Below are 16,949 nucleotides of genomic sequence, written 5' to 3'. Positions count from 1 at the left end.
TGAGTACTTAATGTTATTTTAGTGGGAGGTCAGTAATGTTTGTTAGGAATATGTTATTATGAAGAACTCTTTTAGTGTAAATTACTATTATTACTTTTAGCTAATATTTATAAGTATTACCATCTGTGAATACTAATATTAAAATTTAGATTGGAAAGACAAAGCTGTCAAACACTGTTTTCTTTCCTTTGCAAACTTTGCATAAGCCTGATTATATCTGAAGGGAGCTTTGCGGGTGTCTGAGAACGGGGTGTGTCCTGGTCTTGGCAGTGCTTCTCCAGATTGTTGAATTCTTCATAAATTCTTGGCTTTTCTATCTCAAAGGCTCTGTTAATGTGTCATTCATTCATTCATTCATTCAAATGCCAGCTCCCTTCCTTCTCCAGGATTTGGGCACCTTGCTGAATCATTTCACACATAAATTGACTCAGCTTCTTCACCTTTTCTCTAATCAGATTACAATTTTACTTGGAAGTAATCTCACTGGGTATTAGTAGATAGAGCTCCATACTGTTGCACAACAAAAGAAAGGAAGAAGCCACCCTATATGTGTCAGCAATTTATGTTGTTCATTTGATAAGTGCTTTTTTTAAGCTGACATTTATTGAATGTTTTTCACTTACCAGGCTCTGTGTGAAACATTTTATGTATTCTCTTATGACGTTCTTAAGCTATCACTGAGACAGAGCTACTATTCTTAGACTCATTTTGCAAAGGACAAAAAGGCCCAGCCGTGCTTTTTAACAGTAATTAGCAGCTGAAGTTTATTGAGCACTCAATGTGTTCTGGATATTGTTCTGTGTGTTTTTATTTTTATTCACTCACGTAACCCTTAAGTCAGCCATATGATGCAGGTATTATTATTATGCTCTCATTTAATATATGAGGAAACTGAGGCACAGACACTTACCTATGGTTTCCCAGCTAGGAAGTGGCAAAGCCAGACTTAGAATCTAGGCAGTCTGATTTTGTCACCCATTGTCTTAACCGCCACACACACACCCCAAATTCCCTAGCTGTTATGCAGTAGAGAGTGATTAGAGCATAGGCTCCCTGACTTCAAAGTGTGGTTGTGTGTGGCCCAGAGAACAGCCTCAGCCATCTGGAAAAATGAAGAATGGGTTTACTCTTTTTTTTTTTTTTTTCAGGTTTCCAACCGTGCCAAAAGAAATTGACTTAATTTGTAAATATTTCCAAGATCTTTCTCCAGAATAACAACTGACAGACTTTTGAGATAGTGGACTTAGTTCCCCAGCTTAGTTTTAATTTTATTACTCTTAATAATGCCAGATCCTATTTCTTATATTTTGCCTTGCTTCTTAAATGGAAGATATAGTTATAGAATATGTTTTCTGAAAGGGAAAGTCATTATAGTATAACTGAAGAGAAAAATGTTTATACTACCTGATGGCATGTTTAGCTAAGCCCTAGGGAGCCATATTGGGCATAGAATGCTGAAGTATATCATGATTCAGAAAAAAGGCCTATGCTTAGAATTGTGTCATCAGCATGCATATCTTTAGGTTTCAGTGACTTTTTCTTTTTTTTTAATTTTTTAATTTAAATTCAGTTTGCCAACATATAGTTGCAACACCAGTGCTCATCCCATCAAGTGCCCTCCTTAGTGCCTGTCACCCAGTTATCCCATCTCCCCACCCACCTCCCCTTCAGCAACCCTTTGTTTCCCAGAGTTAGGAGTCTCTTGTGGTTTGTCTCCCTCTCTAATTTTTCCCCACTCAGTTCCCCTCCTTTCCCTTACAATCCCTTTCACTATTTCTTATATTCCACATAGGAGTGAAATCATATGATGATTGTCCTTCTCCAATTGTCTTATTTCACTCAGCATAATACTTTCATTGACTTTTTCTACCCTTACTGAAAGCTGTTTGTGGCCAGGAAGTCAGTAGCAAAGAAGGGATTAAGTTAAATATCCTGGCTTAAACCGATATCCTATCTTACAACTCAGTGTTTTGTTTTCTATTTTTTATTTTTCTAAAAGATTTTATTTATTTATTTATTTATTTATTTATTTATTTATTTATTTATTTATTTGACAGAGTGCAAGCACAAGCAGGGGGAGCCTTGGGCAGAGGGAGAGGGAGAAGCAGGCTCTTTGCTGAACTGAGAGCCAGATGTGGGGCTCGATCCCAGAACCCTGGGATCATGACCTGAGCTGAAGGCAGATGCTCAACTGACTGAGCCACCCAGGCCACCCCTCATTCAGTGTTTTAAAATGCTGCTTTGCTCTGAAAGTGTTCAGCTTTCCAGACATATTCTTTGTGTTTTATAAAATCTTTGTATTACTGTTCTTGAAATTTTAATTTTGGAGTCATGCACTCGCAGTTATGCATACCTGTATATATACATCCATAAATATATACTTGTACATTTCTATTGTTCTATGCTTGACAGCACTGTTTTCATATGGCCTAGAAAATAAGGGTTTAAAATGGATTTAATTTTTCTTAGTATGATATTTCAAATATGATTTTGGATTTCTTAAACAATTATATATGGGCTTACATTTATGTTTATATTAAATAATATGCCTTGTATGAAGCATATGTGAGTACTGCAATAAATGGGATGTACTATATGCTATCACTGGATTTTGCTACCCAGATGATGACTTTAATTATAAATGTACACTCTTTAATTACTCTTGGGATTAGAGGCCATTCTACCACTGTATTCACTCAGTCCTGTCACTCTTAGAAGCTTAAGGTCTCATATTTAAAATTCCCAACTTAGGTTCAGAAATAGCATCTCTAAGCTGGCATTGCAACATTGGATTGCGTCTTTTTTTATGCTTTAAATTTTTTTAAAAAGAAGTTTAAAAGATCTCTTTGGTATCAACTGTAAGTTGTGAAATAACAATGGGCTTAATTGATACTAATGTGATATCTATGTATGTATGTAGCTGTCTAATTTGTTTTTAAACCTTATAGTGTACTGTTAAAATAGCTGCAGCTTCATCCCATCCTGAACTGATTCACATCGATGTTAATCCTCAAAACAAATGGAAAGTAGATAGGCTATTTTTTATCCTTTGTAGAAGTAATCTCTGGGGGAGGGGAAACTCTCAATTAACTGAAATACTTGAAAGTAATGTGATCTTTTTTGGCGGATTTTTTTGTTTGTTTTTGGCTGGAGGGTCAAATGAAAGGTAAGTACTTGCAGAAAATTTGTAATACCATTAATTTATTTCTTTACCTTCTAACCACGACATAAGTGAAAAGTCTTTTTTGAAGATTTTTGTTGCTCATACTTTTGAAACCGGCTAAAAATTGGGCTTCAACAATGTTGACTCTCAGACACGTCTTGGAAGTTTGTTCTATTAATTCCTTTTTATCAGATTATGATTTTGTGACTTGCTCCTTGTCTTAAAAGGCAATGCAGAAGAGAAGAGAAATTATGGTTTTTGAGGGTTTTAAGTACTATAGATAGACTTTGATATTATTAGAATAAATTTCAACAAAAATTTAGTATTTCTAGGAATGCTTCAGAATTTATTTTTTAAATGGTTTTAAAGGGGCGCCTGAGTGGCTTGGTCAATTGAGTGTCGGACTCTCGATTTCAGCCTGGATTGTGATACCAAGGGTTGTGGGATTGAGCCCTGCCTCTTGCTCCATGCTGGGTGTGGAGACTTCTTGGGACTCCCCATCCCTTGTCCTCTACCCTGTCCCCCTTCTCAAAATAAATAGTTTAAAAATAATTTTGAAGTTATGCTAAAAATAGTAAATATATTTCTAAACAGAAAATAGTTTTAATGAGTGCTATAAAATATAGAATTGAATCCATGTTGGATGCTACAGATATCTGATAGATGTTTGTAAAATGAATGATAACTCTGTGAGAAGCATTTTCCATCTTACAGACGGCTTTTTCACTGAATCCTTACCTAGTCCTGTGAAGTACATTTTCTCAGTTTTATAGATGAGGAGACTAATGCTCAGAGAAGTAAGTGGCTTGTCTAGTGTCTTGTAGTAAACAGTCAGGTGTGATTCCAGTTCAGAACTGGAGTCAAGGCCAAAGTCTATAAGTGTTTCACATCACTTCTTGGCCTTTTGGCTAAGATCGAGTGTAAAAGGCCCAGGATGATCTCCAACAGCTCTTCCTACCTTACTCCTCTGATCCATCTCCCCCACTTTCCACTCAGGCTCTGGCTACCTTTGCCTCACCAGCACACTCCCTGCTGCAGGTACCTTTGCACTTACTATCCCTGTGCTTGGGCCACCTTCCCTCCAGATGCCATCTCACTTCCTTCAAGTGTTTGCTCAAATACTGTCTTCCAGGTGAATGCACTGTATATAAAATCATACCCTCCAACTCCAGCATACTATTTTCTCCTACAGCATATACCATATAATGTATTTATTATTTTAGTTGCAATGATTTGTCTCCTTGTGATAGAATGTAAAGCTCTGTGAGGGAAAGTATTTCATCTCTTCCTTGTTGTGGTATCCCAGCAGTGCTTGGCCCTCCATGGAAGTTCAGTGAATATTTGGCTAATGAATGGCTGACTGAATAATTGAGTGTAAAGCCTATGCTGTTTGCACCAAACCTTCCAACTTTTCACTTACATATTAATGGTATACTTGGTAAAATTGCCAGGTTATTTTAGCTATGGAGGGCATTTCAAATTATACTACTTCATGTTGTACATTCATTTTCATTTGGACTAGGTTTCTGTCATCCTTGAATATAAACTATTTTGTTTATTTGAAAAATCAACTAGATTTTTTTCAATGAAGTGTTAGAAAATAAGACATTTTATTAGATATTAGTAAGGGGAGGTGATACTTCAAGAAACTAAGGAATTGCATTTTTTAGTTAGGTTTTTGTCATGTAAGCTGGCCTTTTTACATTCATCAGTATTGTTCTCATTAAAAACCATCCTTGTCTATTTTTCCTTTCCTTTCTTTCCTCCCTTCCCTCTCTCCCTCTTTCGCTCCCTCTCTCCCTTCCTCCTCCTCTCCTTCTCTCCCTCCCCTCTTCCCTCCCTTCCTTCCTCCCTCCCTTATTTCCTTCATTCCTTCTTTCCTTCCTCTCTCCCTTCCACCTTTTTTGAAATATAACTGACATATAACACTGTACAAGATATACAGCATGTTGCTAACAACTCCCATCTGGTCACGTAATTACCATTTCTTTTTTGTGGTGAGAACATTTAAGATCTACTTTCTAAGTAGCTTTCAAGTCTGTATTATTAACTGTAATCACCATGCTGTACATTAGATTCCTGAAACTTACTCGTTTTATATCTTATTTTATATTTGGAAGTTTATACTTTCTGACCAACATCTCTCCATTGGTAGCCATCATTTTATTCTAATCTCTGTTTCTGTGAGTTTGGCTTTTTTAGATTTCACATATAAGTGAAAGCATATAGTATCTGTCTTTTTATGTCTGACTTATTTTGCTTAGCCATTCTTTTTTTTTTTCTTTTTAAATTTATTTATCTATTCATGAGAGGCACAGAGACAGAGAGAGAGGCAGAGGGAGAAGGAGAAGCAGGCTCCATGCAGGGAGCCCAACTTGGGGCTCATCCTGGGTCTCCAGGATCACGCCCTGGACTGAAGGCGGTGCTAAACTGCTGAGTCACCCAGGCTGCCCCCATTCTTATTTTTTAATTTGCATTTTGTGGCTTAGTATTATTAAAATATTAGGAAATAATTAATTTAATCTAATACTAATATTAATTTAATTTAATACTAATATTAAACCTTTCCCTCTATTTTTCAGTATAATTTTATTTCCAGAAGAATAAAGTTCTAATTTAGAATTGGAAACATGGAGAAAGAATATTCAATATGTAGAATTTACTGACTGAACCTGTATCTACTGCGTACTTACACATTCTAGAAACTTCTCCTGGGGGCTGGGTATTAAAAGATGAACAAAACATGTGTTTGATTCACTGGTTAAAAAAATCTCAATGTAAAAAAAAAAAAAAAATCTCAATATAGGTATCTGGGTGGCTCAGTGAGTTAAGTGTCTGCCTTCAGCCTGGTCATGATTTCAGGGTCTTGAGATCCAACCACATGGCAGGCTGCCTGATCAGCGGGGGGTCTGCTTCTCCTTCTCCTTCTGCTCCTCCCCCTGCTTGTGCTTTCTCTCTCTCTCTTTCTCTCTCTCTCTCTCTCTCTCTCTCTCAAATAATAGGGGAAAAAAGCCAATATATTGAGGCAAGTGCTTCAATGGAGGTATGTGTAAAGTTTTGTGCAAATTTTTTGTTACACAGTTTCTAAGGACTAAGTGGCTGCTGTAAAGTGAGAAGCTCCTATACTGTTGTAGGGTATATGATTATCTTCTTCGCTTTTATGGTCATCTAAACACAAATGGAATTGGTATGTCACTACAGCTAGAATTCAGTTATCCATGCTACTAGACAAATGGTGGAACAAAGGAGTGATATGACCCCAAATTCCCAGATACAGGCCTTTGGAGAAGTTGTTCCTGGTGCTGAGCAAAGTGAACACTAAGTAGAAGGGAAGGAAAGTCATGGGGGGAGTGTGGAGAACACATGATGGAGTATGTGTATACGCTTGTGTGTGCACTGCAGGCACATGTGCCATCCTCCTTCTTAGGAAGATTGTTTTTTATTCTGAAATTGCCCTTTCTCTTCTCTCTCTCTCTCTCTCTCTCTCTTTTAAAGATATTATTCATTTATTTGAGACAGAGCAGGAGAGGGGAGGAGCAGAGGCAGAGGGGGAAGCTTATTCCCTGCTGAGCAGGGATCCCAACCTGGGTCTGGATTCCAGGACCCTGAGATCATGATCAGAGCTGAAGGCAGACCCTTAATCGACTGAGCCACCTGGATCCCAGAGCCCACACCAGTACCCCACACCATTGCCCACACCAGTACCCCCTGCCCTTTCTCTTCTTTTGTTATTCAAAAAGCCTTTCTTTTTATGAAGTTATAGTGAAAATAAATGTGGCTACCTACTATCTTAATGATTGTATCTGGGAAAAAAAGTCAACCTGGTCTTTTTTGTAATTTCATTGATATGTAAAATCCTCAAAAAGGGGAATCACTGACAGAGATATTTTAGAATACTATGTAATTCTTGCAGTCTTCTGTTGGGAGGATATAGCCCAGCATGCTTCAGAAATTTCTTGTGTTCAAAGGCCTGATTCCATCTCTAGAAATAAGCCCTTGGGTGATGAATAAATAATAGAGAGATTGACTCTGTCAGCTGAGGCTTTGGTGGCTTATGTCCTGTGGTTGAGTTTGGTGGCAGGAAAAGTAATCTACACCTATAATTAGGAATTGATCAATTTTAAAATGTTTTATTTCTTGTCCTGACAAGTTTGTCCTGACAAGTTTCATTGACTGCCTTGGCATTAGAAGATAAAGCATGGGGGATAGCTAATATGAAGGGCTGGAAATACAGAAGTATTTATTAAAAGTTGTGTGTATGTGCAGTGTGCACATGTATGCTTGTGTGTATGTTTTTCTCTATTCTGATTGAAACATAGTGTCAAAATAATGTGAAAGCCTTGAATCCTGTAATTTTGCTGCTGCAGTCACTAGTTTGCAATAGTGGTGACTTTTTGGGTTTTGCTTACAAAGTGGAAAGCATGTATTTGTAGCTTTTTGGAAAGGAAAACTAGAGAAATTCACGAAAGAATAATAACAAATAGGTGTTAATTGTTCAAGGTGGGTGGAATAATTAATATATTGTTATTTAAGAAAACTTGAGGGCAGCCTAGGTGGCTCAGAGGTTTAGCACCGCCTTCAGCCCAGGGCATGGTCCTGGAGACTTGGGATCAGTCCCACGTCAGGCTCCCTGTATGGAGCCTGCTTCTCCCTTTGCCTGTGTCTTTGCCTCTCTCTCTCTCTGTCTCTCATGAATAAATAAATAAAATCTTAAAAAACAAAAAACCAAAAACCCCCCAAAACTTTAAGTTACCTCTCTACCATTGTTCACTAGTTTGGGGCTGATTTTATGCTGTTTAAGTTTTTAAATATGTAAATGTCTGTAGAAAAGTCAATCAGATTTTCCTTTGCTTTTAGATTACAACTTTTCTTAACCAAATAACTAACCATGACAATTTATCTATCCATAGATCCAGTGATGGTGGCACTAGTTGTTGCTGTGATTTATCACTGTCACTGTCACCATCATTATCATTGTCGGTACTGGTGTGGGCTCTGGGATAAGATTACTTGGGTTCAAATACCAGCTGCAAATACCAGCTGTTCAAATACCCACTACTAAGGGCTGCAGCCCTTAGTAGTGGAGTGATGTTGGGCAAGTGACTTAGCTGTTCTGGGCCCCAGTCCTTTCTTCTGAAAGAACTGGGATATTAATAGTGGCCACTCATAAGGTGTTCTGAGGATTAAAGGGGGCTGATGGACGTAAGGAGCTTAGTGCAGTGCTTTGCAATAGTCAGTGTTCATTATCATTGTCTTCATTCTTTTACTTTCACGTATCAGCATCAGCCTTTTCTGCCTTTCAGTTTATTGTTTAAACTTGTTTCCAACTCACACCTTGGTCTCGTATTTCTGGATACTATTTTATCTGTGTAGCCATTCTGTAAGACACGTTTTGAACCTGTGAAAATGTGGAAAAAGTGCACACTAATAATTAGCAAAGTGGTTTCTGATCTTCCTAATAGATTGGAAAGAGTTCTAAAGGCAGCCAACTGTACATTCGCTTCTGTACAGCCCAGGCGAAGAAGGATGGTTTCACTGTTGTAGGTGTTCCCAGGGACCTTCCTTTGCATGGAAATGGAACATTTTCATGGTTAGTTTTAAATAAATTTAAAAGAAAAAGAATTTCGAAGAAGAAGAATTTTATAGTTATTAGTTATTACTTGAGAAACAGTGGTTTTTCAAGCGTGGCCTCACATTGAAATCACTTTGATGCTTTTAAAAAATATGTAGTAGTGCACCACCACCACTGTCCTCAACAGCAACACATGTTTTTTAACTCACTGCTTTAAATACAATAATAAAGTAATTAGAATGGTCAAGTCTTTATATGAATTACCATTAGAATGGTCAAGTCTTATTTTAGCCAACATGTTAGTTTTGGGGTAGTTTCTTCTTTATTTATATTGAAGTAGCTTGTGAAATCAACATATTATACTTAGATCTAGTTCATAGGACATGAAGCCTAATATTACTTAATTCATTAGAAGGATTTATAGTTTTGTCTCCCTGTTTTGATGATATATTGCTGGTTGTATTTGTAATTTGATTGAGTGTCAAAAACAATTCCTAATTTAAGCATAGTTCACTAATAAAAATAGGATTCCATTCAGTTTTCCCAAAATAATGCACTACAAAAAGAATGCTTTTTTTTTTTTAATTGAAGTTCGGTTTGCCAACATATAGTATGACACCCAGTGCTCATCCCATCAGGTGCCCTCCTCAGTGTCTGTCACCCAGTCTCCCCATCCCCCCGCCCGCCCCTCCCTCCTCCCTTCCTCCCCTTCCTCCTCCTCCCCTTGTTCGTTTCCCAGAGTTAGGAGTCTCTCATGTTTTGTCACCCTCTCTAATTTAAAGAGAATGCTTCTTGTATCTGTGTTTAGAAGTAAACTTGGTGGCAAGGATTTGGACAGAGCATAAGGTCAGGCAGTTAGTTAGGCATTTTATCACTTGTACTAACAGACCATGCCTCAGGTCTTCAAGGTTGTATTTTAGTGCTAAGCTCTCATTACTACTGTGAAACTAGTTTTCTGTAAATATAGGTTCATATGCTTTTCTCATTGACTTTGTTGAAGTTTTAGAGGGTTGTGTGTGAGGGACTGATAGCATACATGGATGGGGATTTATACACCTTAGGGAAAGTTCTAAGAGATGAGTTGGGAGTGGGGAATCAAAGACCATGTTTATATTCTCATATGTGCTGGTACCTTTATTTTTTTGTGAGAGTTGCATTTAAAAGGGCCCAGTAATAGCTTAGGACATTTTCAGATGAAAAGCATTGTTAATTTAAGAGGATTTTATTTCAGATCTTTTGAATTGAAATAATTCGTTATAAATATTGTTCTTTAGGAGGTCAAATAATGTTACTGCTTAGCTTCCAGGGCAAGCATAATTTTTTAGAAATATTTATTCACTATATTTCCACATTTATTTTAATAGCCTATGTGTGAACAGGTTACCAACCCACATCTTTTTTTTTTTTTTTAATCAGTTTGCATTTTTTCCTATGAAGACATAGCTAATAAGTGTTATAATGATGTGGGCCTTCTTTATTTATTTGGTTGGCCTATTTGCAAGTGTGAATTTAATGTTCTGATTTTCAGCAGCTTCAGTTGAATGGAGTCTTACGGCACCAGAACCAAGAATACCTACTTTTGTTTTAATTCTTCTACCTTTGCGACTTTTTGCTTTGCAAATCCTGACTGAGTTAGGCTTTGAGGGAAGATGGGCTAATACTGGATCCATGATCCTGTGCCCCAAACATCAGATGGGATGGAATGATGGAAGCTAAGGAGGAATGAGCTGCTTTTTCCAGTTCCAGACAAACATCTAATAAACAACCAGTCCTTGAAATCATAGTGAGGGGGAGGGGAAGTGTATGTGTGTGCATATAATGTGTGCAATCCCCTACGGGGGGTTGGGCTGTGACTAAAATGTATATAGTTCTTTGGACACAAGGAGCATCTCTCTCTCTCCCTCTCCCTCTCTCTCTCTCTCTCTCTCTTGAGAGGGAGTGAGTGGTTGATAGAGAGAGAGAATCTTAACCTAGCACAAAGCCTGACACGGGGCTTGATCTCACAATCCTGAGATCATGACCTGAACTGAAATCAAGAGTCTGATACTTGACCAACTGAGCCTCCCAGGTGCCCTGAGAATCTTTGTCTCTTAATTTTTTTTTTTTTTTAAGATTTATTTATCTATTCAGAGAGAGAGAGAGAGAGAGGCAGAGACACAGGCAGAGGGAGATGCAGGCTCCATGCAGGAAGCCTGACGTGAGACTTGATCCCAGGTCTCCAGGACCACATAGGCGGGCTGCAGGCGGCGCTAAACCACGCGCCACCGGGGCTGCCCTTGTCTCTTTGAACTTGCATCTTCCCTCTCCTGTTGAATTCTGTGTCCATGTTCCCATCCCTTTTTGTACTTGTAAATTTTAAAATTATTTGGGTATGAACACCTTAGGAGTAGTCGTTTCCCCCAGCTTATTGATGAAAATTGATAGGAGAATGTTGGGGGATGGTAATAGAAAAGGCATATGGGAGAGGCGCCTGGGTGGCTCAGTCAGTTAAATGACAGCCTTCAACTCAGATTATGATCTCAAGGATCCAGGCATCCAGCCCCACATCGGGCTGAGTCGTCTGCTTCTCCCTCTGTCCTTCTCCTGCTTTTATGCTCTCTCTCTCTCTCTCTCAAGTAAATAAGTCTTTCCAAAAGAGAGAGAGAGAGAGAGAGAGAGAGAGGACGAGAGAGAGAGAGAGAGGACGAGAGAGAGAGAGAGAGAGAGGAAGGCATATGGGAGAAAATACGTAATGCTAAAAAGGAAAAAGAGGGACAGTGTGGTGAGAAATGTAACTGCCAAGTAGATTGACCACTTAGCTGGTTACTTTTATATTCTTGGGTGAGAAACATATTCTACAAATCAATGTAATTTTCAGAGTTGTTCCAGAGCAGTAGAATCTGACCTTAGAAATCTTATCAAGCTATGATAGTTGGAGCAGTTATTTCTCATTTAAACAAATACTAACATTAATGGATGGGTGGTTGTGCTAATGACCTTCATGGTATTACATAACCACTTATTGATTCCTCATTATTTATGGTTATGATCCTGTAGAATTCTTCTCCTGGGGGGAGGGATGGCCTGTGTAGACCAGAGGCTTCCATTGGAAGAGATGGCATAAGCATACTGCCTGGTCTCCTTTGGGATTTTAAGATGACCTTTAATTTTTCTAATTTACATTTATTTTTAAATGTCTGTAATTTTTCCCCCTCTTTCTATCTGAGTTGCTTTAGAGGTGTTTAGATTTTCAGGTAGCTTGGATTTGGGAGGTGGGTCATTTTGAATTGTTAAAATCTAATGTTAGTGCATTATGGTCAAAATGTATTGCCTATCTAATGTCTTCTTTTTATCATTTATGGTGGAGTTTTTTTTTTTTTTTTTTTTTTTGGTGTTTTCTTTATGTCCCTAGTACCTAATACTTTTTATACATGTTTCTTCATAAAGTTATTTATTCTGCTTCTGGGACTGGTTCCCTAGACAGAACTTATATCAAACTTATATCATTGAAATCTTTTGGATTACTCTAAGTGTTTCTTCTCTGATCCTGGCCTGGTCTACATTTTCATACCTTTATATAGTTCACTGGGATTAAGAGATGAGACAAAGAGTTTGGGAGCAACATAGCTATTTGAGGCAATCCAGGGGCCAGACATTATAAGAGGAGCCCTTTGCTCAGACTGATTTATGATTTAGGTCTTCCTTCAGTGAGAATGAAAAAAAAAAATTTAATTGTTATAATGGAATTGGCTCTTTGAGGAACATTCCTCACTCTTTTTCTTTCAGTGAATCTTGATTACTTCAGTTCTTTTTTTTTTTTTTTTTTTTTTTTTTTTTTTTTTAATTTTTATTTATTTATGAGAGAGAGAGAGAGAGAGGCAGAGACACAGGCAGAGGGAGAAGCAGGCTCCATGCACCGGGAGCCCGATGTGGGATTCGATCCGGGGTCTCCAGGATCGCGCCCTGGGCCAAAGGCAGGCGCCAAACTGCTGCGCCACCCAGGGATCCCAATTACTTCAGTTCTTTAGGGAGAGGAGATCATCTTAGAATAATTTAGTCTATGATAAAGGATAAAGAATGCCTATTGCTGTATGTGTTAATCTTGGGAATGAGCTAGAGGGGAGATAGATTCTTTATAAATGGGACATGTTGGAGATTAATTTGTTGATTTCTTTCTGTGTTCTTCCTCTTCTTATCTCTGTATACCCAGTTTTATGAAATGTGATATGCCTTATATTGAGTTTGTTGCATAGTAGTGAAGAGTCCTGGTTCTGGAGTCAGTCTGTCTGGGTTTGAATCCTGTTTCCACTGCTTGTTAGCTATATGATTCTGGGCAAGTCATTGACTTTTTTTGTATCTTGATTTCTTCATCTGCTAAATTGGAAATAGTACCTACTGCATAGGATTGTTGGTGGGATTAAATGAGATACAGTATGTGAAAATGCTTAGAATAGTACATAGTACATAATAAATGTAGCCTGTAGTGCTTAGTAAATGTAAGCTATTGTCATTATTCCATTAGGCAGATGGATAGCCTGCTTCACATTTGCCTATGACATTACATCAATTTGGATAAAGCATAAATTTCAACTGCCTAACATGAAAAAAAAAAGACTAAATGTTAATTGCCTGAATTTTTAAAATAGCCTAATATATGAGTCTCTTGAATATTATTGCAGTGACCACAAAGATTAATCATTGTTGTCCCTACTTTAATGATGGTTTGCTTTTTGGAGGAAAGGCTATCATTTATAGATGCTTTCATAATTCCTGTGTGTTGAGTTATGCAGTTCTCCATGTAGATGGTCTGTTTTTAAAGCTTTATCAAAGTTACTGTAGCAAAAATAGGATTAATTAAATTTTCTTCTAAAGATTTTTGCCTTAATGTTACATTAATAAGATCGTTTTGTTCCCTATGCAGCATCAAAACTTCCATTCAACTTTGAGGTATGGGGTCTGATTTCAGTAGTTAACCATAATGGTCTTTTGCATATAACCAGTCATTGTTTAAGGATATTTAGCCATGTTCGTAAGCAGCCTTGTTTAGTATTTTTAAAAAAATTAGTTAAACTTTGAACATTTGAAGCAGGTAGCAATTACAGAGAAAGCTTGATCTGACTAAATTTAGTTCTTAGAGTCCAAAGCTAGATTTTTTTTTTTTTCTTTTTTGAAAGTGGTTCAGTTGTAGGGGCATGGAATAAGACATCTTACGGCTTAACTCAAATCCCAGAGTCTTTTTGACTATAAGATACATTAGCTTTTAGAGACCTGTGGGGGTGGTGGTAGGAGGGGAAATGTACTGCTTAAGAATAATTTCTAAATTTACATCTGGTTTTTGCTAAGACTAGCAGTGATGTCCTAAATACCTTTGAAAATATTGACTACTTCTTGTTCCCTCGTATCTGGTAGAGAAATCCTATGTTTTCAGGTGTCCTGTCCACTCTCATCTAGGCTTACCTTAATGTTGATGTTAGTAGGCAGTGTTTTGGGAGAATTATCTATGAAGCCCTTGTTACTTGGGCTAGCACTTGGGTTGTAGGATGTGAACAAGGGAAGGGAGTTGTGGAGAGGAGTCATGTGGACCTTTTGAATAGGAGCCTAAGTCTCACTCCTTCTGCTGGGGCTACTGGTGGTTGTAAGGTGAGTCCTGTTAATTGTTGCACTTACCTCCAGAGCATAGGTGACCCATGCTTTAGGGCTGCTATAAAGCATTTACCGGGAGGCTGGTAACTGAGAGTAGCCGCAAGTGACTGGCCAAACATTGTTTAAAGTCCTTGAGTAGTACAGAGGGAATGTGGAAATGTGGCTAGAGACCTGGGCACTATGCCCAGCTTCATAATTCATTCATTGTGGGACCTCAGTGACTGTGTCTAATTTTCTTTTTGGAAAAATAGAGAATAATAATGCCACCTGCTTACTTCTAAGAGTGTCTTGAGGATTAATGAGTTAATCACCTTGGATGAAGGCAGGAGCCTGCTCTGGTCATAATTTCATTGCCCTTGCAGGAGAAGTTCCAGTTTGGGGAATAAAGTAGTGAAAGTAAAACAGGAATGGAATGGATTATCTACAACTTGGTGTGTTTCAAGTCCAGCTGTAGATCATGTTTTCATTCTAACTGGGGAATTTGAATGTAAAATTTTTATCTAGTTTCTAGAAATGACACCAAACCAAATATCTGATGTGCCGTTTGTGGAAAAAGAACAGATGTTTATTCTGAGAACATATTAATGAAGATGCTAGTGGTTTTCTCCCACTGTAAGGGAATAAGATGGGTCAAAAGAGAGAGTATTGATTTAAAAGTAGAGTTTGCTCTTATTGTCCCATTACTGGTGTGTTCTTTTTGAGAGAATTGATATTACTTCATTTTGTTGTTTTTTTCAAGTTTCCTTGACAAAGAAACTTCATAGACGTCAAGCCAAAACAAAACAAAAAATATAAACACACACATACAACAGTTGCTTTAAATACCAAGGATGTCAGCGTGAAATTAAAATGAAGTTACTGACATTTCTGCTTTGAAATTTTTTTAGTAAAACTAATTTAAACCAACAGTGAAAACTTATGGCTTTACCTTATAATGGGAAGTTTGACCTTTTTCAGTGTTTTTGGCTCAGGGGTTTTGACATGGGGGTGTTTTTGGTTAAAATTTGCTTCAACTTTCTAATGGCTCTTGGGATTTTGGTCAATCTTTGGTTGTGGAATAGCAAATGCTGTGCATGGTATTGGTACCATGTAGTTTTCAAAGACAAGATCTCTGAAGTAGTGGCTGTGGTATCCCCTCCTGCCCATGTGTAATTGTTAAAAAGAACACTGTTGTCATGTGAATTCTTATTTTTTTGAGCTTGCTTTTGAAGTAACTTTCACAGAGAATTCCTGTTACCTAGAAATTGATGACAGACTTACACCATTTCCTTTTTTTTTCTTAGACGTTCCATCCTCAGAGCAGCCTGAACTGTTCCTAAAGAAACTTCAGCAGTGCTGTGTCATTTTTGACTTCATGGACACGCTATCTGATCTTAAAATGAAAGAATACAAGCGCTCCACTCTTAATGAACTGGTGGACTACATTACAATAAGCAGAGGCTGTTTGACAGAGCAGACTTACCCTGAAGTAGTTAGAATGGTGAGTTTCTTTTTTTTCGCCGCGGACACTTTTAAGCACCTTCCATAGCGACTCACAGGTGTATTTATTACAGTCAGGTCACTGGAGGTCACCTCCACAAATGAGAGCCAGCCTTCTGAGAGCTAAGCTAAAGTAGTTGGAATAATACTAGAATTTGAAGAGTATGATTTCTAGAGAATGAAATCCAGAATTTTTCACCTACAACAGTACGGAGGAATCAATGACTTCAAAATATGAAGCCAGGATTGCCAGGGTATTCTTGGATTTCTGGCAATGAGAAAAAACAAGACACAGGAAAATCAACACGAGTTTTAGATCTGTGTTTGAAAGATATTCAAGCCCGTTGGATGTCTTGATTTTTTTTTTCTCTCTGTTCATTGTGGTAAATTAGAAATAGCTTTAACCTTAATAAAATTGTGATTTGTAGAATCTAGTTAAAGCCTGTCCTGGCTTTATAAACTAATCATTGTCTTTATAATCTTGAAATCAAGGGTGATATCTTTCATTATTTTTGAACAGTATCTTCTTGCACTTTGGTCATTAGGAGTTATGAGGAAAAACATTATTAGCATAATGGAAGTAATTATGTTCTTACTGGGTCAGTAATTATATTAGTTTTTAAAAAGCTGAGCCAAAATATGGTTTTCTGATAGATTTCTGTGAGAAAATTGCCTTCCTTGGCATCCCAGAAGATCTTGCATCTAGAGAGTATGTGCTCTTTGGGGGAAGTGGAGCTCTTCTTCCAACTGGTGAAATTATGCCACAGAGATCCAAAAGGGTCAGGGCACCCCTGGGAAGCCTTTTGGAGAATCTGGCCCACTCTCTCTACTGCTGAAAATCTGTCTAGCTTTTCAATTCAACTTTTATCCTTTGTATTCAACAAATACAGAAGAGAGACGTCTGTGATGGAATAGATGTGCTTAAAAATGAATAGTTCAAATTTGGGAAGGGATGTGAATATCATAACTTGAGAAACAATGACTGATGTATGAAGATCATTTCAAAACAATGTCCAATGTATTTCTCAGGTCTATATCTGAGTGTATATTGCATTTGTTGTTAATTTACAAGAATATAGTAGCAGAATATTTTGTAGATTAACTATTAACATT

The 16,949-nt window shown here is 37.6% G+C and overlaps 1 protein-coding gene across 3 annotated transcripts in view; it reads left to right on the top strand.

The window, feature by feature from the left end:
• Positions 1–16,949, top strand: part of PPP2R5E (protein phosphatase 2 regulatory subunit B'epsilon) — a 144,586-nt gene that overhangs the window by 62,416 nt on the left and 65,221 nt on the right. For all 3 annotated transcript variants that reach the window (XM_035720203.2, XM_025442881.3, XM_025442882.3), the window contains exon 3: positions 15,641–15,837. In XM_035720203.2, coding sequence (XP_035576096.1) covers positions 15,641–15,837 — 197 coding nt within the window. The remainder of the gene's footprint in view (positions 1–15,640; positions 15,838–16,949) is intronic.

This window comes from Canis lupus, chromosome 8 (assembly GCF_003254725.2).
Source record: "Canis lupus dingo isolate Sandy chromosome 8, ASM325472v2, whole genome shotgun sequence".
NCBI classification, from domain to species: domain Eukaryota; kingdom Metazoa; phylum Chordata; class Mammalia; order Carnivora; family Canidae; genus Canis; species Canis lupus.
Note: the sequence above shows the minus strand (reverse complement) of the source record. Positions and strands in the feature narration are given on the sequence as shown.